This window comes from Gopherus flavomarginatus, chromosome 18 (genome assembly GCF_025201925.1).
Source record: "Gopherus flavomarginatus isolate rGopFla2 chromosome 18, rGopFla2.mat.asm, whole genome shotgun sequence".
NCBI classification, from domain to species: Eukaryota; Metazoa; Chordata; order Testudines; family Testudinidae; genus Gopherus; species Gopherus flavomarginatus.
The window spans coordinates 25,006,056-25,030,454 of NC_066634.1; the positions used below are offsets into that span (position 1 = coordinate 25,006,056).

The 24,399-nt window shown below is 65.5% G+C and overlaps 1 protein-coding gene across 2 annotated transcripts; it reads right to left on the minus strand.

Moving 5' to 3' along the window:
* Positions 1–8,891: 8,891 nt before the first annotated feature.
* Positions 8,892–20,643, minus strand: SPINT2 (serine peptidase inhibitor, Kunitz type 2). 2 transcript variants are annotated; one of them, XM_050928652.1, is made up of 6 exons: positions 20,518–20,643; positions 13,684–13,854; positions 13,160–13,219; positions 11,226–11,396; positions 10,907–10,948; positions 8,892–10,587 (listed from the first exon to the last, which is right to left on the minus strand). In XM_050928652.1, the coding sequence occupies exons 1-6, from the start codon at positions 20,627–20,629 to the stop codon at positions 10,421–10,423; spliced, it is 723 nt and encodes a 240-aa protein (XP_050784609.1). In that variant the 5' UTR covers positions 20,630–20,643; the 3' UTR covers positions 8,892–10,420. The 2 variants fall into 2 exon arrangements, with proteins under 2 accessions (XP_050784609.1, XP_050784611.1); XM_050928654.1 differs by lacking the exon at positions 20,518–20,643 and adding an exon at positions 15,229–15,256.
* Positions 20,644–24,399: the final 3,756 nt, after the last annotated feature.

A 24,399-nucleotide genomic window follows, 5' to 3' on the forward strand; every position in this document is an offset into this window, starting at 1 on the left:
GGGGGGGTTAGCGGGGCAGGGCCCTGGGGCAGGAGCTGAGTGTGTGTGTGTGCGGGGGGTTAGCGGGGCAGGGCCGTGGGGCAGGAGCAGAGTGTGTGTGTGGGGGGGTTAGCTGGGCAGGGCCGGGGGGCAGGAGCAGAGTGCGGGGAGGGGCGTTAGCAGGGCAGGGCCGTGGGGCAGGAGCAGAGTGTGTGTGTGGGGGGGTTAGCGGGGCAGGGCCCCGGGGCAGGAGCACAGTGTGTGTGGGGGGGGGGTTAGTGGGGCAGGGCCGGGGGGCAGGAGCAGAGTGTGTGTGTGTGGGGGGGTTAGCGGGGCAGGGCCCTGGGGCAGGAGCAGAGTGTGTGTGTGGGGGGGGGGTTAGCAGGGCAGGGCCGGGGGGCAGGAGCAGAGTGTGTGTGTGGGGGGGTTAGCGAGGCAGGGCCGGGGGGCAGGAGCAGAGTGCGTGTGGGGGGGGGTTAGCGGGGCAGGGCCGGGGGGCAGGAGCAGAGTGCGGGGGGGGCGTTAGCGGGGCAGGAGCAGAGTGTGTGTGTGTGTGGGGGGGGTTAGCGGGGCAGGGCCGTGGGGCAGGAGCAGAGTGCAGGGGGGGGGGTGTTAGCAGGACAGGGCCGTGGGGCAGGAGCAGAGTGTGTGTGTGGGGGGGTTAGCGGGGCAGGGCCTGGCGGCAGGAGCAGAGTGTGTGTGGGGGGGGGTTAGCGGGACAGGGCCCTGGGGCAGGAGCAGAGTGTGTGTGTGGGGGGGGTTAGCGGGGCAGGGCCGTGGGGCAGGAGCAGAGTGTGTGTGGGGGGGGGTTAGCGGGACAGGGCCCTGGGGCAGGAGCAGAGTGTGTGTGGGGGGGGGGTTAGCGGGGCAGGGCCGTGGGGCAGGAGCAGAGTGTGTGTGTGGGGGGGGTTAGCGGGACAGGGCCCTGGGGCAGGAGCAGAGTGTGTGTGTGTGGGGGGGGTTAGCGGGACAGGGCCCTGGGGCAGGAGCAGAGTGTGTGTGTGTGGGGGGGGTTAGCGGGGCAGGGCCGTGGGGCAGGAGCAGAGTGTGTGTGTGTGGGGGGGGTTAGCGGGGCAGGGCCGTGGGGCAGGAGCAGAGTGTGTGTGTGGGGGGGTTAGCGGGACAGGGCCCTGGGGCAGGAGCAGAGTGTGTGTGTGGGGGGGGTTAGCGGGGCAGGGCCGTGGGGCAGGAGCAGAGTGTGTGTGTGGGGGGGTTAGCGGGGCAGGGCCGTGGGGCAGGAGCAGAGTGTGTGTGTGTGGGCGTTAGCGGGGCAGGGCCGTGGGGCAGGAGCACAGTGTGTGTGTGGGGGGGTTAGCGAGGCAGGGCTGGGGGGCAGGAGCAGAGTGTGTGGGGGGGGTTAGCGGGGCAGGGCCGGGGGGCAGGAGCACAGTGTGTGTGGGGGGGGGTTAGCGGGGCAGGGCCCTGGGGCAGGAGCAGAGTGTGTGTGTGGGGGGGTTAGCGGGGCAGGGCCCTGGGGCAGGAGCACAGTGTGTGTGTGGGGGGGGGTTAGCGAGGCAGGGCTGGGGGGCAGGAGCAGAGTGTGTGTGTGTGGGGGGGTTAGCGGGGCAGGGCCGGGGGGCAGGAGCAGAGTGTGTGGGGGGGGTTAGCGGGGCAGGGCCGTGGGGCAGGAGCAGAGTGCGGGGAGGGGCGTTAGCAGGGCAGGGCCGTGGGGCAGGAGCAGAGTGTGTGTGTGGGGGGGGTTAGCAGGGCAGGGCCGTGGGGCAGGAGCAGAGTGCGGGGGGGGCGTTAGCAGGGCAGGGCCGTGGGGCAGGAGCAGAGTGTGTGTGTGGGGGGGGTTAGCAGGGCAGGGCCGTGGGGCAGGAGCAGAGTGCGGGGGGGGCGTTAGCAGGGCAGGGCCATGGGGCAGGAGCAGAGTGCGGGGGGGGCGTTAGCAGGGCAGGGCCGTGGGGCAGGAGCAGAGTGTGTGTGTGGGGGGGGGTTAGCAGGGCAGGGCCGTGGGGCAGGAGCAGAGTGCGGGGGGGGCGTTAGCAGGGCAGGGCCATGGGGCAGGAGCAGAGTGCGGGGGGGGCGTTAGCAGGGCAGGGCCGTGGGGCAGGAGCAGAGTGTGTGTGTGTGGGGGGGTTAGCAGGGCAGGGCCGTGGGGCAGGAGCAGAGTGTGTGTGTGGGGGGGGGTTAGCAGGGCAGGGCCGTGGGGCAGGAGCAGAGTGCGAGGGGGGTGTTAGCAGGGCAGGGCCTGGGCTGCCCCAGAGCGCGGCTCTGTCCCAAGCCTGCCTTGGTTTCCCCGCTCCCGGGGGCTGCTCAGACAGTGCGCGGCAGGGCCAGTCTGCTGAGGTGGGGCAGCCGCCGGCCCCACGGGTCTCTGATCTCTGCTGCCACGATCCACCTCTTCCCTGGGGGATGGGGCCCAGGCCCTGACCCCCCGGGAGCACGTTCGCCCGCTAGCGCCAACTACCCTCTGCAGCCAGTCTCGCCCCCCCCCCCCCCGCCTGGATCCCGCGGGTCCCGCCCTGCCCGGGGGTTCTGGGTCCCGCCCTGCCCGCAGCAGACTGGATTCGAGCCCCGGGCCCCAGGCTGGGCCGCCGGGTGCAAATAGCCCGGCAGTTAGCCGTGTGGGGCAGTGGAGCCGCCAAGTGCCCTGGGACGGCCCTTGGCAGCCGGCCATGGCCCCCAGACCTGGGCAAACAGGGACGGGGGGCTAGGAGCCAGGCTCCCATGCAGGGGCTGCTGGCCATGTACCCTCCCTGGCTGCTGGTGGGGGGCTCTCGGCACCTGGGTGAGGAATAGACCCCCCCCTTCCCCTGGCATGGGGCACTCTCCTTATCCCCCTGGCATGGGGCTAGGAAGAGAACCCAGGAGTCCTGGCTCCCAGTCTCCACCCCTGCAATAGTGGCAGGAGGCCCTAGGGGAGGGCTGCTCAGGTGAGTCCTGGCCCCCACCCCCCTACCTTGCCGTGGTGCTCCCCGTCGCTCTCACTGGAGCTGCTGCTGGAGTCCGAGGAGGATCCGTGCCTGTCCTGAGAGAGAAGCTCAGCCTTGTCCGGGGCCCCCCAGCATCGCAGCATGGGGGTCCAGCACTGGGTGGCACGTCACAGGGGGTGCCCAGAGAGGTGCCCCCTCCGCCATCCAGCAAACCCCTGACACCCTCACTCCAGCATGGAGAGGAGAGGGGTGTGCCGGGGCTAGTGTCTGCCAGTTAGCAGAGCTGGGGGCTACGCCCCACCCCAGATCCAGGGCCAGGCCCCCACCTCGGATCCTGCCCCAGCCCCTCCTCACCTTGTGCTTGGGGTGCCCCGGGTGAGGCAGGTGCCCCTCTTTCTTTCCCGCCTCATGTTTCTTGGGGTCTGACCCAAAAGCTGTGGGGGCAGAGAGGAGCGTGTCAGGCTGCCCCAGCCCAACTGTGCCGCAGAACCCCCCCACCCCGATGGAATACGGGGCACAGGGTGTGGACGGGTCCCCCGTGCCAGACTGCTGGTGTATCCCGCTCACCCCCCCCCCCCACTGCAGCACCTAGCACCCAACCCCCAGCCCAGACCAGCGTGAGCACCAGGGGGTCCCCACTCAGCGCTGGTGGGGGGAACCTGGAACACTGGACCCTGGGGGGCTCTGCTGCTATGAGGGTCTCTGGGGGGGGTTCCCAGCCCCTGGGGTCTCGGCCTGGGGGGGGCTCCTGGCCTCTGTGGGGGTCTCTGCCCTAGGGGAGCTCGGGGGGGGGGCTCCTGACACCTGCAGGGGTCTCTGCCTGGGGGAGCTCTGGGGGTGCTTCTGACCCCTAGGAGGGTCTCTTTCCAGGGGGGGCTCCTGACCCCTGTGGGGGGGTCTTTGCCGGGGGAGGGTCTAGGGGGAGCTCCAGGAAGGCTCCCGGCCCCTGTAGGCTCTGCCTGGGGGGAGTCCTGACCCCTGCGGGGCTCCTGGGGTCTCTGCCGGGGGGGGCGGGACTGGGGGAGCTCCCGGCCCTTGGGGTCTCTGCGGGGGGCGGCTCCTGGCCCCTGAGGTCTCTGCAGGGGGGTGGGGCTGGGGTAGTTCAGGGGAGCTCCCGGCCCCGGGTCTCTGCCGGGGGGTCCCTGCTCACCCGCCGCCCGGTTACAATCCATCCTGCTCCGCAGCCCGAGTCGCGGCGGGGCGGGGCCGGGCGGGGCTTTATGGGCAGCTCCAGGGCGGGACCGAGCGAACCTTGTGCCCGGCCCCCCCCCTCCCCGACCCCGGGTGCAAACGCCTCGGCCCAGCCTGGGGCTCAGCCTGGCACAGATGGGCGGGGGGAGAGAACCCAGGCGTCCGGGCTCCCAGCCCCCTCCCCCGACCAGCGGTTCTCACACAGGGGCCTCGGGCGGCTCCCGGGCCTGGCACCCGGGGCGAAGCGGAAGTCTGAGCGATGCAGCTTGGGGGGGCCCGGTGCCGTGGGGCGGGGCAGTGGCCGGGGGGGCCCTGGCAGGGAGTTTTACAGCGGGGCTGGGGCAGTTAGGCGGCGCTAGGACCCAGGGGAGGCTCCGATCGGGGTGGCGGGGCCTGGTGAAGCCCGGGCCCGAGGCCGCTGCCGCAGCTCCCGGGTCTTGCTCTGGGGCAGAGGGTGAGTGAGGCCCGGGGCTGCAGGTCGGGAGTGAGGGGCACCAGCAGGGCTGGGGGGTGGGGAGCCCAGGGCTGGGCTAGCAAGGGGCTGCAGGTCGGGAGTGAGGGACACCAGCAGGGCTGGGGGGGGTGTAGGGGGCTACGGAGTGAGGGGCACCAGCAGGGCTGGGGGGTGGGGAGCCCAGGCCTGGGCTAGCAGGGGGCTGCAGGTCGGGAGTGAGGGGTACCAGCGGGGCTGGGGGGCGGGGAGCCCAGGGCTGGGCTAGCAGGGGGCTGCAGGTCGGGAGTGAGGGGCACCAGCGGGGCTCGGGGTGGGGGGGAGTAGGGGGCTATGGAGTGAGGGGCACCAGCGGGCTGTGTGGGGCAGGGGCTGCCGTCGGGAGTGAGGGGCACCTGGGGACACGTGTGCGACGCCTTTGGCACGTGTGTGTTTGTGCCCCGGCGCGAGGGCAGCTGGGGGTGAGAGCACGAACCCCCCGGGGTGCAGCTCTCCCCGTCCCCGCCCTTGTCCCCAGGTGCCGATCGCTACCACCAGCCCGGGCAGCGTTTCCTGCCCCTTGGCCCCAGTGCCCGAGGATGTGGGGGGGCGCCCATGGGCCCCTGTCGATCACCCCGGCCCGGGCGCAAAGGGGTCTGGAAGCCACTTGCTGCCAGTGACACCCCCCAGCCGTCTGCTCCAGCCGTTAATAGCTTCTGGGCAGCAAGCGCCAACTCTGAACCTCAGGGCAGGGGTGTCCCGCTGGAGCCTGGGACCCCAGCACCCAGTTAGCCCAGTGCCGCCCCCGGGCTGCCGGCCGTGAAAGCTCCCAGGGCTGCACAGAACCGTCAGTCTGAGGTGGGCAGAGATCGGAGCACACATTTGTGCTGTGTGCCACGTGTGAGCACACGATGGTGCCACGTGCGAGCAGGCCACATGCGAGTACACGACCGTGCCACGTGAAAGCACATGCATGCAGCGTTATCGAAGGGGCCCCGCTTCTGGTCTCGCTCCCCGTGCAAAGCTGGGGGCTGCGTGCTGGGTCTCTAGCCATTGCCTGGTGTGGGTTTGGCACCCTGCCCCCAGCCCAGGGGTGGAACTACCTGTCCCACCAGCTTCCCTCTCCCCCTGACAGGATGGCGTGCGAGCTCTTCCTCCTCTCCTCCCTCTGGTTCCTCTTCCTCATCTTCTGGATGGAGACCATCAGCCTCTGGCTCTTCCTGTGCAACTTCTACCAGGACCGAGCCTTCTACCACTGGGGGGAGCGGTGAGTCCTGGGGGGTCCCCACCTGGGCCAGGTGCCAGGGCAAGGCCCATGTGAGCCCCCCCCCCCAACCAGGCCAGCCGCCCATCACCTCCTCACGCAGGTCACCCATGGGACTTGCACCCCCACCGGCTGCAGATCTCCCCCTACCCCCCGCCAGGCTTCCCAGTCCCGGCTCAGCAGGACCCCAAGCTGGCACAAGAGGTTAATTCAGGGCAACATTGCCTGGGAGATGGTCAGAGCAGGGGGTTGGGAGCCAGGACCCCTGGGTTCTCTCCCTGGCTCTGGGAGGGGTGGGGGGTCTGGTGGTCAGAGCAAGGGGCTGGGAGCCAGGACCCCTGGGTTCTCTCCCAGCTCCTGCCCCAGTGCAGAGCTACAAGGGGTCCAGGTGGTCCTGGGCCCAGCTGCTAATGCCTCCCAGGGCTCTTTGCCCAGAGAGGGGCCAATTCCACAGGGCGCCTGAGGCCGTTCACTCCTGCTGGCAGACTCTGGTGCAACACGGGGCTTGGCTGCTCCCCAGCAACTCAGCATCTGCCTTGCCCCATAGGCAGGGGCCCAGGCAGGGAGCAGAGCTGACGAGGGGCCAGGGAGCGGAACTGCCCTAAGCAATGGGAGTGACCTGAGCTGCAGGCAGGGAATCCACAGTGGGAGAGAACCCAGGAGTCCTGGCTCCCAGCCCCCACTGCTCTAACCACCAGCCTGCACTCCCCTCCCAGAGCCAGGGAGAGAACCCAGGAGTCCTGGCTCCCAGCCTCCCCCTGCTCTAACCACCAGCCTGCACTCCCCTCCCAGAGCCAGGGATAGAACCCAGGAGTCCTGGCTCCCAGCCTCCCCCTGCTCTAACCACCAGCCTGCACTCCCCTCCCAGAGCCAGGGAGAGAACCCAGGAGTCCTGGCTCCCAGCCTCCCCCTGCTCTAACCACCAGCCTGCAGTCCCCTCCCAGAGCCAGGGATAGAACCCAGGAATCCTGGCTCCCAGCCTGCCCCAAGCTCAGACCCCTCTGGCCTGTTGGCCCCCATGGCAGCGGATAGCAGGGGCTGGCTGTGGCTCTCCCTGGGCTCACCGGGGCTGGATCCAGTGCCTCAGAAGCAGCCTGCTGCTGTGACCAAGCCCCATGGCCCCCGGTGCCTCGGAAGCAGCCTGCTCCTGTGACCAAGCCCCGTGGCCAGTGAGGCAGGGTCAGGCCTGGACCCAGGCACGCTGGGTTCAGGAACCATCTCTGCTGCCACCTCCCCCTGGGGCAGCTCGGTTCGTGTGAAGCAGGACGATGGCCCCAAGGAAGCCAGGAGGAAAGTACAGGGTGGTGGGGCCCAGAGGCCAGGCCCTGGCTGACAGACTGTTCCCGCCCACAGGGTGTTGGTCTCTGACCCAGGCCACGTGCTCTACATCTTCGTCAGGTGAGCACTTGCTGGTTCCAGGCCCCGCCCGGCAGCCCAGGTACAGAACCGGCACCGAGCCTTGGCTTTGTGAACTCTCGGGGTCCCTGGGGGCCTAGGAACAGCCCTGAGCCAGTGGGCACAGCAGGGGCCCCAGCCCAGCTCTCGTTAGTGGGACCCCCAGCTGGGCCCGTTCCCCTGCCTAGCAGAGACGATCCTTGTTGGGCCCTGTGCCAAGCGCTAAGCCGAGGCCGGTGGCGGAGCTGGGTGTTTCTGGGAGGGAGGCCTGGGGCTGTGTCCAGGGCTGCACAGCCAGGGGGGTGGGCACATATTGCCCACGGGCCAGCTAACAGCGGCAGGGCTGGGCCGGGGGCAGCGCAGCTGCAGGCTGGGCTCCGGGAGTGCAAGGGGCCAAACGTCTCTGATCCAGGCTTTGTCTCCTAGCAGCGCTGGGCCTGGCCGGCCGCCAACCTGCTCCCAGCACAGCGGCTGGGGAAGACGAGCACACGGCTGGTCCCCAGCCGGCTGGAGGACGCGAGGTCAGAGGTGGGGATCCCAGGGTAGGAGGCTCCTGCTGCAGCCCCCACCAGGCTCAGAACTCAGCCAGGCACCATATTGAACCCTGGCCAGTGAGGGACCCATGTGTGCAGCTGGCAGAGCAAAGGGAGCCAGGGCATCAGGCCCTAGGACTTGTGCCCAGCCGCTGGAGCGTGGGAGGGGTACATGGCCCATCCCCACCCCACACTCGGAGGGACAAAGGCACCACTGGTGCTGCAGGCCTCCAGTGATTCTGCCCCCTGCCCCGGGGCTAATGTGGAGCTAGCTGCTGGGGGAGGCACGAAGCCGTTAACCAGCCCCTCTGTGGGGGTACAGGCCACTGTGCTGGGTTCTGCATTGGTAGAGCAGCCTTGGGGCTGCTCTCAGTTCTGCTCTAGCTGAGGAGGGGACACGGCCATGCAGTGCAGCCTGGACACCTCCATGAGCCACGGGCTCCTATGTAAATAAACAGCTTCAGCAGCAGCCTGTTTCCATTTTATACTAACTCTCCTCCCCCCACCCTGGGGCAGCCCCACCCCCTGCTCTGCCTTGGACGGACACTGGAGAGGCCCCCCCCACAGCCATGCAGCAGCCCCCGGCATGCCAGGGACCTGCTCCGGGCTTTAGTCTGGACAGCCTGGAGCCCTGCTGAGACAGACTGCACAGGGCCACCGGCTGCGAACACAGGGCCCAGCTGCCTCAGTCCCTGGTCTCTTCCAGCACCGCTCCAGGGGCCACGAGATCTCTGGCTTCTCCCAGGGGCCCCTGCCCACAGCTGCAGCTAAAGGGGCCAGGTCTGGGGCTAGCTTAGGTCAGTGCCTGGCTCTGCTTGGCTTGGGCTGCATGTGTCTCTTAGCAGCTGGCTCTGCCCTCCAGCCCAGCAGCTTGGGGGCCAGTAGCCTGCAGCCACATGGACAGAGTGGGCTGGCACTGCTCCGCGGCTGATCTCCCAGCGCTGCATTTCGCTGCAGGTGGATGGGGTGTTCCTCCCCCCCTGCCCCAGCATTGGCACTGCAACTCAGCCTGGGCAGGGAGACAACGGGCAAGACTTGGCCCCAGCACTATGGGGTTGGGAGAGCTGCTCCCACCTTGGGGGGGTTGGGGGGGTGAGCTCTCCTGTGCACTCAGCATCTCCACTGAAGCACTACAGCACATGTAGACCTGCCCTGAGCACCGCTCACAGGTGTTGGGGTATGGGCGGGCCCCACCTGGAGGAGGCACAGGAAAGGAACCGTTTCCTTTTTTCCTTTATTCAAAGAAATCTCAGTGTAAAAAACAAATTTAACAGCTAGCCCAGCTGAGTGCCCGACTCCGCCCCTTACACTTGGGCGAGCTCCACATCCCGCCCTCTAAAACAACCCTGCCAGCAACACCCATGATGTGGGGCTCAGACATTAGACCCCCCCCAACAGCACTGGGAGCAGGCCCAGGTGCTGGCTGGTGTCAGACACTGAGCAGAGGTGGGGGGGAGTGAGCATCCCCCCCCCCAGTCCCAACTCTGAGGACACAGCAACGGGGAGACTTAGCCAGACAGGTTCCGGTTTCCTGGTGTGTTTCAATGAGGTTTATGCCATGGAAAGGCATTGGAGTGTGGGCTGAACCCAGCTCCAGTTCGTACTGGCCCCCGGAGGAGCCTGCAGGCCAGAACTGCCCTGCTCAGCCACGGACCAGGAGCACTGCTCTGCAGGGGCAGCATCGCTGGGATCCCCGGCCTGGGCCAGGAGCACCGCTCTGCAGGGATGGGGCAGCGTGGCTGGGATCCCTGGGCTGGGCTGGGCGAACCGCTCCACAGGGGCAGCGTTGCTGGGATCCTCGGCACAGACCAGGAGCACCGCTCTGAAGGGATGGGGCAGCTCAGACACGTGGTAGGAATGGGGGGGGAGGGGGAAATATACCCCCAAGGAAGCCAGGGCCCAGGCAGCACTGGACCCCTCCAGCACAGGAGCTCCCTGTCCCCAGGGCATTACGCCAGGTTACAGGGCCAGGGTTTGCATCACCCACCCTAGCCACAGCCATGGTGCTGCCACTGCAATCCCCAGGTGCCAGGAAGTTACAGCCAGCATGGCACCATATCCATGCCGCACTGGGGGACAGGAGCCACTGCTACCCTCTAGGTGCCTTGGGGTCCCCCAGGCAGAGCAGTTGGGGGCAGGGCAGGCTGCTCACAGAATTCTAGACCCACTGCCTGTGGGGCTAACAGCTCCCCCCTCCCCCCCATCCCATGCATTTATACCTGACGCCACCTACCGGGGACATCCTGCTACCAAGTCCCCGAGCAGCCCCATAGGGTAGGACCCCCAGCAGCCACTCCGCGCTCTAGGGAAGGGGGCCCCGCAGGCAGGCACAGGCAGCATGCGGCCAGCACTCCTGGGGATCTGGCTATTTAATCCCCTCCCACCCCCCGATTATAAAGGCTTGTTAAGCAGAGGAACAGCACCAGATGCCCCCAAGCCTCAGCAAGGCCCTGCTGGCTGCAGCTGGGGTGGGCAGGTGTCTGAGACCCCAGGCGGCTGCCACTAGCAGGTTTCACACTAATTATTCTGGTAAAAAAAAGAGTTTAAAAAAATGGAAGCAAGCCCCCGAGAAAGAGGCCTGGGTGCAGCGAAGGCCCCGCCCGTGTGGCCGGGCCAGAAACACAGCGGTTGCTGGTGCAGGGAGTTTATGACCCAGGGATATTCCTACACAGCCGGCTCCAGTCACTCTGCTGTGCACACGGGCGAGGCCCAATGGAGCAGGGGCAGCCCACGGGCCGGCCGCCCGGCCTCACAGCGTGTAGGTGTTGCTCATCAGATACTCCTTGTCGTCCAGCGGGCTCCAGGGCACACTCAGGGACAGCTCCTGGCTCCTCCTGCACAGCCAGACGAAGAAGACAACCACGGAGCCGAGCAGGACAGCAACGAGGATGGCCAGCAGCACGGCCAGGGCCACCACTGTGGGGAGAAGAGGGCCAGGTGAGCCGCAGGATTCGGAGCCTGGGGCAAGTCCCGAGCAGGCAGAGCCGGGAACAGGCGGCAGCTTCTGAGCGCAGACTCCTGCTCTCTGTTCGTGGCCCCCAACCCCTCCCGGCACAGCCCGAGCGGAGCAGCAGGGGCCCCAAGGAGAGGGGAGATCCCAGCTGGAACCAGGGCACAGCTCTGCCCACGTCCCCACCCGCAGGCCTGGGGTGAGCCTAACCCGGCCACAGCCAGCTTGCTGGCCAAGGGGATCCCACCCAGACCACGTGGCAGACAGGGCTGGAGTGCCGCTTACCTCTGCTGGAGTGAACGCCCGGCTCGGGCCCCTCAGCACCCCCTGCAGGAGGGAAAAGCGAGTTGAGACGGGCTGCGCCCTAGATGGCCCCTTCCCTGCCTGCCCCCCACCGTCAGCGGCCAGCCGAGGGCCTAGTCCAGTGCCCCACGCGAACAGCAACCCCCAGGGCCGTGCCAGCCAATCCAGAGCTCCGCCAGCCAGCCTGGCCCCCCAAACCCTGCCTCATGCCGGGGAGCCGCCCCGTGCCCCACGGGGGGGCACCGAGCGGCTCCCAGGGAGCAGCCCCTGCCCCACGGGGGGGCACCGAGCGGCTCCTCACCTGTGGCCCCGCTGCACTGGCGCAGACACAGCTCCTCCCGCAGGTAGTTGTTCTTGTTGCCCTTGCAGCCCCCATAGATGAACTGCTTGCAGGCCCCGGCGGCCGGGTCGTAGTACCAGCGGGGGAAGGCAGCGCGGCAGGGGCCGGTCAGGCGGGGCGCAGTACAGGACTCTGGGGGCGACAGGTCAGCACATCAACGCAGGGACTTGGCTTCCCACTCCCTGCCCCACAGCACCAGCTCGGCCTGGGACGGCCTTACCAGGAGGTGCCCAGAGAGGCCAATTACTCAGCCTGCTTCCCCCCCGCGCAAGGAGCACCTCGCTGGTCAGTCGGCTCAGCCTGGACAGAGGTCGCCCAGGGACTGTCCCGTGCCCCTAGCACGCAGCGTCCGGGCATTAGGAGGTGCAGGCCCAGGCCCTGGAGGCCAGCACTGACCCGAGCACCTGGCCAGACACTCCAGTTGCCTCTGCAGCCCCCGTAGGAGAACTGGTGGCAGGTTTTCGTCTCCACGTCGAACCATCAGTGCAGGAAGGAGGCGCGACAGGCCGGTGGCAGCTTTGGCCAGGCAGTGTTCTGGGCACACGCAGGGCGAGGGAGCAGCATTAAGCCATCGCCTGGAGCGGGGGGGGCACGGTTACCCCCCGGAGTTCAGGGGACCCCCAGCAGCACATGCTGTCTGGGACAGCTGCCCCCAGCAGGACCCGGCTAAGTTCAGGCCTAGGTCAGCGGCTGCAGCCAGCGTCTGTCCTGGCACTGCAGAAGTGCAGCAGACAGATGGCAGCAGCAGAGACGAGGGGAGGGGCTGCATCCAACGCCCCTCGGATCTACCTGCGAGTCGCCGCTCAGCGCGGGGGCAGCCTGGCCAGTTCCCTGGACACCCGGCATGTGGCCGCGGGGACCGGGCCCATGGGGCAGATGAGCCTCCCCAGAGCCGTGGAGAAAAATCACCTTCATAGGTGAAAGTGGTGTTGGCCAGTTGGACACGCCTGGTGGGCTCCTCTGTGACCGGGGGGGGGGGGCCGGGGGAAGAAAGGGCACGTCAGGGGGGGTCCAGCCCAGCCCCTTGCAGCAGCCGGTTCAACACCCAGAGCTGCCGCAGAACCAGCTCCAGCTCCCTTCGAGCCCTGCAGCCCCTTTCATGGCCACCGCCCCCGTTCTGCAGACTCACGCCAGGGCACATGGAGTCTCAGGCCCTAGCCAATGCCCTAAGCGCTGCCCACGCACCCCACCTCAGGAGAGGCACTGGGGCAGCTTTAATGCCCCGACTCCGCCCCAGAGCACTGGACAGATGCTGCGGAGCTGCGCGGCCACACAGGAGCAGCTCGGGGCCGATGGCTGCCGTTACCGATTGTTCTCCAGGAATACTTGGCTGCTTCCAGACTCAGGTGGGGTCGGTCCTGCCCTGGGAGCAGCCCAGGCTGCGTCCCAGGGCACGAGGCAGCCCCCGGGGGAGGAGAGGTCAGTGACCCCGGCCTGAGCGTTCTCCCCACCTCAGGGGGCAGGAAAAAAGCCGGAGGGGGGCTGAGGGGCTCCAGATCTGACACACAGACCCGTGCTCTCGAGGGGATGGGAAGCCGGGGGCCAGGAGGAACAGCAGCTGATGGTCACTGGGAAGGGAGGGTCGGGCCGGCACCATCAGTGCCCAGTCGGCTAAGCGGAACGCCGGCTCTGAACAGGCTGCGGGGCTCACCAGGGCTGGGCCGCAGTCAGCAGGGTGCTGAGCAATTCCCCGTCAGATGTTCCGGGTTCACTAGGAGGTCACCTTGCTGGTAGCTGCTTATCTCCGCATGGGAAAGGCGCCCAGCCCCAGCAAGGAGCCACACGGCACGTCAGGGCTGGGAGAGCCCCGGGGGGGAGCAGGATTGGTCCCAAAAGATCACAGTAACACCCCCCCGCCCCCCCAGGAAGGCAGTCCCCCCCCCCCCCATGCTCACCATCTGCGCTCTGCACTACACTCTGGCTGGCCTGTGGAATCTCATTCGAGTTCTCCCCATCTGGAAATCAAGGGGGTTGATGTCAGACCCGCCCTGCGAGTGAAACACGCAAGCCAAGCGTTTCCCCCACGCTAGAGGAGACAGCGTCAGTGCCACTGGCTGTTGGCACTGCACCTGGAGATCTGTTGCCTCACAGCCCGGCTCGGGCTCCCTTGCAGCCAGGTGCTCCCTGAGCCAGGACAGATTATTGTCCGTTCCACAGACGCCGAGTCCCAGCCCAGCCCAGCCCCACTGGGCCTCTGAGCGGCTCAGGGGTGAGAGACGTTTCTTCCCTAGTCCTGATCTGCTCCTGCTTGGTCCCTGCCTTAATGCTCCCTGTCTGGCAGCCGCGTGCCATGCCCAAGCAGCCGAAGGAAGAGGGCCAGGCACCCCACAGCTCCCTAGACTTTCCGCCAAGCTACGCGGCAGCCAGGCCACACGGGGTCGCGGCCCAAAACAACAGCGGGACCCCCCTGCTCCCTCACCTGTGGCCACAGTGCACGTCACCCGGCACTCGTCCTCTACCAGGAAGTTATTGAGATTGGCCCCACAGCCGCCATAGGTGAAACGCTGGCACGTCCGGCTCGTGGCGTTGTACCACCAGCGCGGGAAGGAGGCCCGGCATCTGCCCACCACCTTGGGCAAGAGGCAACGTTCTGGAGACCAAAGCAGAGGCATCTTATCAGCAACAAGCTCATGTTTCTAGGTGCTGCAGAAACTGAACCCAGAGAGGCCCTGACCCCAGCAGCCGGCAATCTCGGCACAGCACCGATGGGGCAATCTAGGCAAACAGCTGGTCAGCGTGGCAGCCCCGCGCTGTCAGCACACCCGGGGTAATGAAGTGGCTTTGCCTACAGGGAGCTCCTCCCGGGCATGAGGGGCCGGCCGGGAGAAAGCTCAAAGCGGCAGTTCAGCAAAGAGGACACTGCTCGGATGGGGCTTTCCCCTCAGCAGCCACTGCAGAGCCAGCGCTGCTCAGAACTGCTCCCACCCCTGGGGCTTGGCACACACTGGAGCAGCGGTTCTCAAGCTGTGGGTCAGGAACCAGTTTTAATGGGGTCGCCAGGGCTGGCGTTACACTTGCTGGGGCCCAGGGACAAAGCCCTGGATGTCTGGGCTCAGGTTAGAGGCTGAACCCCTTGGCTCTGATCCCCCCGCCCAGGGCAGTGAGGTTCTGCCCCCCCACCCCAAGGCTGAGGCTTCGGTCACCCCTCCTGGGGCCAGGTGGTAATTTTCATTGTCCAAAGGGGGTTGCGGTGCCAGGACATTTGAGAACCCTGCGCTAGAGCGAAGTGAGTGCTGGCTATCGGGGCCAGCAAATTGTTAGCAACTGCCTGGGATGGCAGGCCGAGAACGGGGCCGGAGCTGCCGCGTTTCAGCCCACGCCGCTCCGCAGGGTGGAGTGCAGCTGTGGGCCCAGGGCTATGATGTGCCAAGGACCCCAGCTCTCCAGGGCTGCCCCCAGGCAGTGTGGCTGGCTCCGGGCTCTCTGTTGTTTTCAGAACATTTCTTGCAAAGCAGTTTGTAAATTAAACACCCCAAGTGCTTCCTGGTTCCACACTCCGGTTTCAGCCTGTGGTTGGTAAACAGGGATTTAGCAAAGGCCTGGCAGGAGGCCCAGGGGAGAGCAGAAAAAGCTCAGCGAGGCTGTTCAGGGATTGCCTGCCCTCCCTCCTTTCTGTATTGTTTCTGAAAAGGCCGAGTTGAAACCAGGTCTCGTCCGTTTCCCTCCCCTGGGGCCAGGACTAGATTAACTCGCACCCCAAGCCCCATCCCGAGCCCCATCGTGCTCTGGGGAGCCGAAGAGCCTGCATGCAGCTGGAGGAGCGTTGCCTGGAAATCTCAACCCCCTCCCAAACTAGCAGCTGTGCCTTCCAGACAAGAAGAGCAGAAGGGCAGCCCCAGGGTCACGCCACAGGGCTGGGGGGCAAGCAGCCCACAAGCCAGCTCCCCGCACGTTCGCCTTGCTTGGGACGGAGCACGGGGGTGTCAGACCCCCAGCAATCCCGCCACAGCCAGGCCCCTCCCACCTGGACAGAGCATTGCACTATCCCAGCTCCAGCCCCCGCGCCAGGGGCTGCACACTCAGAGGGCTCGGGAACAGCCCTGAGCTACGCAGCTGCAAAACTGACCAGCTTTCTCCAGCAGAGCAGCAACCTCCAGGAGGCTTGAGGTCCTGGCCTGTTTACACTGCACTCTTCCCCAAGGGGCAGGAAGGCTGCCAGCCTCTGCGTTCCCAGAAAACCCCCTCCCTTGGCTCTGGGTAAATCAGCCCTCACTTCCGCATGCTAAGTCTGCTCTTCTCCCCGCCCAAGGCCCCACCTGCTCCCTAAAAAGGCCAGGCTCCCCACAGAGCAGTTTGTTTTAACCCCTTCTGGCTCGAGCACCATAAAGCAGCAAAGACTCAGGCCCAGCCCCCGTCTGCCACCCCAAGACTCCTTTACAAGGCAGGTAACAATGACACAAGTCTGTGCCCAGCCCCTCAGCCAGTGTCCCTGGCCCCATGGGACTGGGAGGAGTTAGAAAACAAAGGGATCAAAGCAGCTTCCCATGCCAGTCAGACAAGCCCAGCCTGTAATGCAGCTCCCAGGGCAAGGGGCCCGTGTGCCTGGCTGATCAGGGAACCAGGGAGGGGAGGGAGCTGTGGGAAATTCCACGTTCAGGTTCAGAAGGCTCGAGCCCCCCCCCGGCACTTCCAGCGCTGCGGTGCCAGGCAGGGCAGCTGGAGCCCCCCCCCCCCAAACACCGGAGCACCCGTTCCTGGCCAGGGCCTTCGGTGACATCACCCAGAACAGGCTGGACCGGCTCTGCCACCCCCAGTTTCACTCTGGCTCACACCCCTGGGCTGTGGCTGTGCAGCAAGACACAATGACCATTGTTTACACTGGGGTAGCGCCTCGGAGCCTCACTCCCAGTCCAGGGCCTCCCGAACCCAAAGACACCCCCTGCCCCAAAGCAGTCCCCTCCCAGGGGCCTGACCCAACCCAGTGGCCTCAATGGCTTGCCGGCTCAGTCCCCTCCCTGTCCCGCTGCAGCTCAGTGGGAGCCAGGACGCAAGGGAAAGCCCCAGATCCCTACTCTCCTTGGCCCCGAACTCAGCAAGGGAACGTGGTGACACTGTGCTCCTTGGTGGCGCTAATGGCAGGATCAGGACCTTCGACTGAAGCTGCCAAGGGCTGGGGTTTGTTTGGAAATGCCCGGCAGGCTTTTCAATGCACCAGAGCTCACTAGGCTCGTGTCCCCAGCACATGCCGCCCACTGCAGGCAGGCAGGACCTGACCCAGGTGCACACACTCGTTTACTTCCCGCTGCCAGCAGGACTCCTGGCTCCTCTAGACAGCCCCCAGTTCCTCCCCTTCCCTGGGAGCGGAGGGAGGCCTCGAGAGAGGAGCTATGATTCACTGGGGTGGCGGGGGGGGGGAGAGACTGTGAACCTGTTTGCTCTGGATCCCGTTCGCTGAGGTTTTTGTTCTATAATCCCAGACACGTAGGTCCTGAGAGCGGAAGTTCTGAGCCACAATCAGACTGTGACCTCATTGGGCCAGGAACTGTCGCCCTGTGACCCACTCGTGTGGGCAGCGGCCTGGGGGCGATTGCAAACAACAACTCTGTTCCCATCAGAGGCCACCCCAGCGCGCCTGGCCAAGTTTAAACACAAGCTGCTTCCTCGCTGCCAACAGAGGCGGGTATTTGAGTGAGTATTTACCTGCCGGAGTTCCCATGTCTCCACTATACCCCTCCCTGCCCCCGGCCCGGGCCAGCAATAGAGACATCCCAGACAGCAGGTAGTTACCACCTTGCTGTGACCCCGGCCAGGCACACGCCCTCCCCAGACAGGCCTTTGTGGTTTGAGAGCAGCAGTTCAGCAGGGCAGGTTCACATCCGCCTCGTGAGTCACGGCAGGCTCATTCCCGCGCCTGGCACAGGCACCGCTGACGAGCCAGGGGAGGGGGGGGTCAAACACAAAGCTCCAGAGACTCGTGGAGCTGCCAGCCCCTGGGCACCATTTCCACTGCCCTGCGCCTCGGGCAGGCGTTTAACCCACTGCAGAGCAGGCCTAAAGCAGCCGTGTCAGAACGGCAGAATTTCGACAGCACAAGGAGACTCACACCCCCTGAGTTTCTCTGCCTCAAGGCCAGAGATGGGGCCGCCCTGGCCTGGAGAAACATGGGAAATAACCCCTGAGCCACGGCCGGGAGGAGAGCCCTGCGCGGGGCACAGAACAGCTATGGCACTAGCAGCACTTGGGAAGGGTTTGGAGATGCAGCCGCTGCAGGAGAGTCTCCTGCTCTGTGTTTGCACAGCCCCTCGCACGCCCGGCCCCGTTCGCGCACACGGTCCCGTTCATACGGCCCCTCGCGCACACAGCCCCATTCGCACAGCCAGCCCCATCTGGAAAGCCTCTCACACACCCGGCCCTTAGATGCTCCCCCATAACAAATGAGATTAACAATGTTTTAAACAGCCCTTTGAGTGCAGGAGGGTGACCGGCTCCCACCCCACGTGTGTGAATTCAGCATCCCACAGACTCATCGTGTCCAGTAACAATCAAAGACACCCCTTGTGATGCTCTCACACTTCGGCCTCACGAGAACCCCACTGAATTGACAGTCCCAAGTCTCTGGAACACACGGCCTCAGTGCAGGGCAAGTCCCTTCATCTTTGCCGTCCCCCAGTTTTAGCTCTGGGGAGCCATCGCATTCCCGGGACCCCTGTGTCTCTGCACATTACACCCGCCAAACAGACTTCTCTACAGGGGGAAACTGATGCCACTTGTATCGATTTAAAAGCCAAGTCAGTTAAACAGTGCAAAGCTGTGTGGGTACACGGGTTTCCTCTCGCTGGTGGGAACAGGCTTAGGCTAAGCAGCAACATGCTCTTCTTCAACCCAAAGCAGCGCAGCCACCCTGAGGGCTGTACCGGGTTTTAAATTCACCACTGGTTACTCTGGTGCAGGGGAGCTCACCACAGCAAGTGTCCTTGAGAGGCTGGGGCCCTCAGAGCAGCCTGCGCTCACCAGGAAGTTGTTTTGTTGACAAGGTGGATGTGGGGTGGGGAGAGGAAGCTGCAGAAAGCTCCCTGCTCCGAGGCCAGTGACCTTCCATCGGCTCAGACTCAGAGCAGGAGGGCGGTGGAGCCATCTTTACACCACGTTACACCAGGGAAATAGCAGTGACTCCGGCACCCTCTTCTCCTGTTAGCCACGGTTCTGCCCCAGGGTCTGCGCTGCTCACTTCCCCTGCAGCCTGGGCCTTGGCTTCCCCCATGGTGAGCTGCCAGGGGCTGCCCTTAGCCAGATGCGATGGCCCAGGTTACCTGATCCTGGCTGCAAGAGCCACGCCATCATCCCTCTCTCTCCAGCCCCTGTAACAACTAGACTTTGCTGCAAGTTCTGGTGTGTGTGTGTGTAGGGGGGCACGGTCACCAAGGGAGCTCTGTGCCCAGGACATGGTTCCTGACAACTGTAAGCCACTGGCACTCAACCTTTCCAGACTCCTGTCCCCCTTTCAGGGGGCTGATTTGTCTTGCATACCCCAAGTTTCACTGCATTTAACTATTTGCTTACAAAATCAGGCCTAAAAATACAGAAGTGTCACCGCACAGTAGCACTGAACAACTGCTGGCTCTCTCACTTTTACCATACAATAAATCGATGGACTATGAATATGGCACTGGCATGTCATGGCTAGAACACAGAGCAGTGTCAACAAGTCAGTGTGTGACATTTCAGTGTGACAGACCTCACTGCGGCTTTGTAAAACCAGGCCACTATCTAGACAAGCGGATGTGCCCCTGGAAGGTCTCTGCATAGCCCCACAGGTAAGCGTACCCCTGGCTGAGCACCGCTGTAACTCATTCCAGCTACAGGGGAGGGCAGGCGCTCTCCTACTGAAACTTGATTCCATCCGCCCCAGGGACGAGCATGCCCATTTCTAGAGCCCCTGCCCCAGGAACGGGCAGCCCAGAGATATGGTGGGTGAGGCCATATCTGTTACCAGCTCGGCTGTCACCAGCAGCAGCTGGTGCAATCACATGACCTCACCCACTGTCTCTCCAACATCCTGGGACCCACAGGCTACACCACCACTGCATAACACAGTGGATACTCTGCCTAGTGGTGCAGGCACAGGGGACAGGACTCCTGGGTTTAGGTCCCACCTTAGGGACAGGAGACCAGCTCTTTGGGGCAGGTGGCACCTTTTTGTTGTTTGTACAGCCCCTAGCACAGTGGAATCCCAGCCCATGGGCGGGGCAGCGAAGGAAAGAGCTTTGAGACCCTCCGCCAGAGAACGCAGTGTAAAAGCCGGGGCAAACCATTAAACCCCAGTGAGGTGCAGCCACTTCTGGGGTGGGAGGCCAGCAGGCAGATACACTAGAGTAAACACCCTGCCAGTGCCCTGGGATTCGGCGCCTGTCAGGACACCCCCCTCCCCTCCCCCCGCCATCGAGTCACCCCCCCCCCCCATCTGACTGCACAGCAACAGGGAACATCCACTACCTGCCAGGAGGTTTTTCCAGGAAGTCTCACTAAGCCGAGGTGGGTTGGGCTGGCTGGTGTGTAAAGCCCCCACCCAGTCTCAAGACTGGCTCCCTTTTGCTGGAGACCCCAGGCGGCGCCCCCCGGGGGGGGGGGGAGGGAGGTCCCTGGCAGAGCCTGGCCCTGACGTACATTGAACAGGTGTTAAAGACCCAGCAGCAGAGCGAGGGACTGGGGGAGGGGAAGCGATCCACACCCCTGGCTATCGAGCCCCTGACCCAGGGCTTGGGATCCTGCAGGCCGCCAGGGCAGCAACTGGGGTCACTCGCCGCCCCCCCATCACAAACCCACTCTGCACCCCACAGACATGGGGAGTCAGTGAGCAATGCCCCTTTCAGCCTACACCCCTAGCTCCCCCCCTAGCGCTCACCCCCACATCCTCCCCACGGGCCCCCACATTTCTAACATCCCCCACAAGGTTTGCCAGGTTCCCCCAGCGCAGCCCCCACGTCCCTTCTCACACTGCCTGCACCCCAACCCCCGTGCACAGCTGTTCTCCCAGCTCCACCACCCCCAGCCCCCCAACTCCGCCCACCCACACCCCCAACTGTCCGGCCAACCCCCCCAATTGTCCTTCCAGGCCCCCAACTCCACCCCCCCACCCCCAACTGTCCGGCCAACCCCCCCAATTGTCCTTCCAGGCCCCCAACTCCGCCCACCCACACCCCCAACTGTCCGGCCAACCCCTCCAATTGTCCTTCCAGGCCCCCTCCCACCAGTTCACCTCCCAGCCCCCCAACTCCAATTCTCCTCCCCGCCCCCGGACCCCCCCCGGCCTTACCCTGCAGCAGCGGCTGCCCCGGCGCGGGGGCCCCCCCGGGCTCCCCCGACCCCTCGCGGCCCCGGGCCCCGAGCGCGACGAGCAGCAGCAGCACCAGCCCCGCGCGTCCCATTCCCGCGAGCGGCTCCTGGCGACTGAGCCCGGCGCGCCCCTGGCCGCCGCGTCACACAGGTGAGCCCCGCCCCCCGCGCAGCGCGACCAATCCGCGCCGCCCCGCCCGGACGCGTCACGCAGGTGAGCTCCCGCCCCCCCAGCGAATACCCAATCGCAGCCCCCCCACCTGGGATACGCCCCCTGCACGAGAAGGCCACGCCCACTCGTTTGCATAGGGGGCGGGCTCCCGTCCGCCCTTCGGGCCGGTTAGAGGCTGTGGCTCCCGGTCCGGGCGGGGGGGTCAATGGGGACCCGCGTGGGGCTGCAGCGGCCCCAGTTTGTGCCCAACCCCCCCCAACCCAGCGGGGCTCTGTGCAGGGGACCCCCCCGGTTCTGCAACCAGCCCCCCCGGCTCCTCCCGAAAGCACGTCCTGAGGGGAAATGGGGTCTATGGCCCCCCCGTGCTGGGGGTCTGGGACCCACCCCCCGTTCTGCAACCAGCCCCCCCGGCTCCTCCCGAAAGCACGTCCTGAGGGGAAATGGGGTCTATGCCCCCCGTGCTGGGTGTCTGGGACCCACCCCCCATTCTGCAACCAGCCCCCGAACTCCACCCCCTCCCCAAAGCACGTCCTGAGGGGAAATGGGGTCTATGCCCCCCCCGTGCTGGGGGTCTGGGACCCACCCCCCGTTCTGCAACCAGCCCCCGAACTCCACCCCCTCCCCAAAGCACGTCCTGAGGGGAAATGGGGTCTATGCCCCCCGTGCTGGGTGTCTGGGACCCACCCCCCATTCTGCAACCAGCCCCCGAACTCCACCCCCTCCCCAAAGCACGTCCTGAGGGGAAATGGGGTCTATGCCCCCCGTGCTGGGTGTCTGGGACCCACCCCCCATTCTGCAACCAGCCCCCGAACTCCACCCCCTCCCCAAAGCACGTCCTGAGGGGAAATGGGGTCTATGCCCCCCCCGTGCTGGGGGTCTGGGACCCACCCCCCGTTCTGCAACCAGCCCCCCCCCAGCTCCTCCCCAAAGCACGTCCTGAGGGGAAATGGGGTCTATGCCCCCGTGCTGGGGCTCTGGGACCCACCCCCGGTTCTGCAACCAGCCCCCCCCGGCTCCTCCCCAAAGCACGTCCTGAGGGGAAATGGGGTCTATGCCCCCCCGCGCTGGGGGCTGCAGGGAGACTCCCACCCTGGGGGTCTGGGACCCACCCCCGGGGTCTGGGACCCACCCCCCATTCTGCAACCAGCCCCCAAACTCCAGCCCCTCCCCAAAGCACATCCTTAGGGGAAATGGGGTCTATGGCCCCCCCCATGCTGCAGGCTGCAGGGGGACCCCCACCCTGGGGGTCTGGGACCCAACCCCTGAACTCCAGCCCCTCCCCAAAGCACATCCTGAGGGGAAATGGGTCTATGGCCCCCCCACCTTAGGGGTCCGAGACCCACCCTCCAGTTCCATAACCACCCCCCAAACTCCAGCCTTTCCCCAAAGCACTGCCCGGCCTGGCACCTGCAGCACCCGGTGCCAAGGTGCAGGGCTTGGGGAGACTCCCGGGACCCAGGCTCCAGGGGGGTGCAGGGGGTGAGGGAGGACGGGCAGGGCTGCGGGGTGAGGAAGGAGAAGCAGGGCTGTGGAACAAAGAGGGTCAATGATAGACTCGGGCTCAGCCTCCTCCCCAGGTTATTGATCTAACACCCCCAGCTTTAAAAAAGTCTCTGACACATTGGTAACCCCTCCTGCCTTCGCCCAGAATCACACACCCCTGCCCGAAGGAAGCCTGGCATGAACTGGGGGGCTCATGCCCCCGCGTGGCACCAGCCCGGCCGAGCTGCTGGATCGTGCCCAGCGGCCAGTCGTGGGCAGAGGACGGAGTGGGGGATGGGGGATTTTTCTGGTGCAGGAAGAGGGTTTATTGGCCGTGTTTTGGTCTGGGAAGTTCTTTTCCCTGTGGGTGCAAAACCCGGCGCTGGTTCGCCCCGGCTGGCAGCCTCCCTCGGCCAGAGGGGAGCTGCGGGGCTGTTCCCCCGAGCTGTGACTAGGTGTGTTTCTGGAGAGCCTGGGCCTCAGCCACCGAACAGGCCCTGCACAAAGCTGTCCCTGCCGCGAGGAGGGACCTTATGCGGAGCTGCCAGGGCTGCACCAAAACCTGGACAAGTCTTTCCCCTCGGGCCTGAGCGGAGCCCCAATGGAGCCCCGTTAATTCAGGCTGTTTAGCCCCCCGGGGTGTTGCCTAGGGCAGCGCTCCTAGGGGAGATGGCGCCCGGCTGCAGGAACTGGCCAGGGCTCCTCGGGGAACGGCAGGCCTCACCCCTGGCGGGAGATGTGCGTGTTAGAGGTTCGAGCCGCTTCCAGCTAAGGGCTGTAGTGAGTCTCAGGCCACATTTCTGCAGCCTCTGGCCAATTGGACCTGCCACACCAGCCGTCCATCTCCAGTGCGCCCAGAGCCGGCCCAGCCCCAGGTCACTTCTGAGCTGGGGCGAGAGGGCTATGCCCGGGCCTAACGAGCTGGAGGCAAACGAGAGACTGTCTAGGCAGGAGAGGCGCTAAAGCTGCCAGCCTGCGGGATGGTGGTTAATGACATTTGTCTTCCCGTTGCCCAAGGAGACTCAGCCCCCGTGTCCCACCCCCACCCCCGGAGCCAGCCAGAGCTCACATAGCCCAGTTCCCCCGTCCCAACTGGTCCAGCCAGGCTCCCCCACCCAGAGCTGGGCCGGGGTGGTGCCCCTACTGGTGACAGACACCTGCCATTGCAACCAAAGTCCCCCCAGCATCTCACAATCGGGCGTGGGATTTCGCCTCAGCTGTCCCATCTTGATGCTGTGACCTCCCTCCCCCACCAGAGGGCAGCAGGGGGGTTCTGTTTGGGCACGTGGAACTGCCAGCCACACAGGGCCTGATCCCGCAAAGAGACCTTGACCCCACTGCGGGCCAAGGCCTGGGCCAGGCCTGCCCTGACCGGGGGCTGCACCGCTGGAACGCAGGGAGAGCTTCTGAGAGGCTGAGTCGCCGATAACAATACAGGCTGATGGGGCAGGGGCACAAGGCAGACGCACAGACTGGGCTGGGCCAAACAGAAACGTCTCCTGCTCCCAGCCAAGGCCAGCGTGGAGATCGTGTTCGGTAAACAAAGAACGGGACGGAAAATCAATGGGCCAAAACTGGTGTATTGGAAACAGCTTAATTGGTGGATGACGTAATGAGTCCGGACTATGCCGCCCATCCCCACTCTGGGGCCCTTGACAGACTGCAGGAGGAGGATATGGGGGGCGGGAGGGCGGAAAGAAGCAGCTTTGTCATCTGTCTGCTGGGCCCCCAGGATCACATCCACCACGGCACCTTCACCGTCCGAGTCCTGAGACATCCAGGCCAGGCCAGGCCAGAGATGAGATTGTCCCCTCTGGCAGCTCCGGCTAACTCTCCAAACGCCTCCTGGGCCACGAGACCGGGGCTGAGGCTTTGCAGCTGCCGCCCCCTCCCATCGTTTTGTTTATCTTCCTCAGTGTATTTTTTCCTCTCTGGTTCCTAAGATTCTGTCGGAGCTGGCCAGGCCTGTCCGTTCGCCAGGGCTGCTGGGAGCCTGTGCCCAGAGAGGCAGCTTTAAACCGCTCATGTTGGTATGAGTTTGCCAGGTCTCGGCACGGCTGGTCACATCACAGCCTGGGCCCGTGTTTCTCCAGCACTGAGGTTGCACATGAGAGTCAGCAGTGGAGACAGACGCCCAGGCCTCTCTCTCACATCTCTGTTCTTCTCTGCCTTTGCCTGGCTTAGCTTGGTTAGTCTTAGGAGAACAGG

Coding starts and splice junctions, on each gene's coding strand:
- SPINT2 (XM_050928652.1), bottom strand. CDS start 20,629: ATGGGACGCGCGGGGCTGGTGCTGCTGCTGCTCGTCGCGCTCGGGGCC. Junction 13,855..20,517: donor GGGGCAGCCGCTGCTGCAGG/GTAAGGCCGGGG, acceptor TTTGGTCTCCAG/AACGTTGCCTCTTGCCCAAG. Junction 11,397..13,159: donor TGTAGTGCAGAGCGCAGATG/GTGAGCATGGGG, acceptor TGTCGCCCCCAG/AGTCCTGTACTGCGCCCCGC.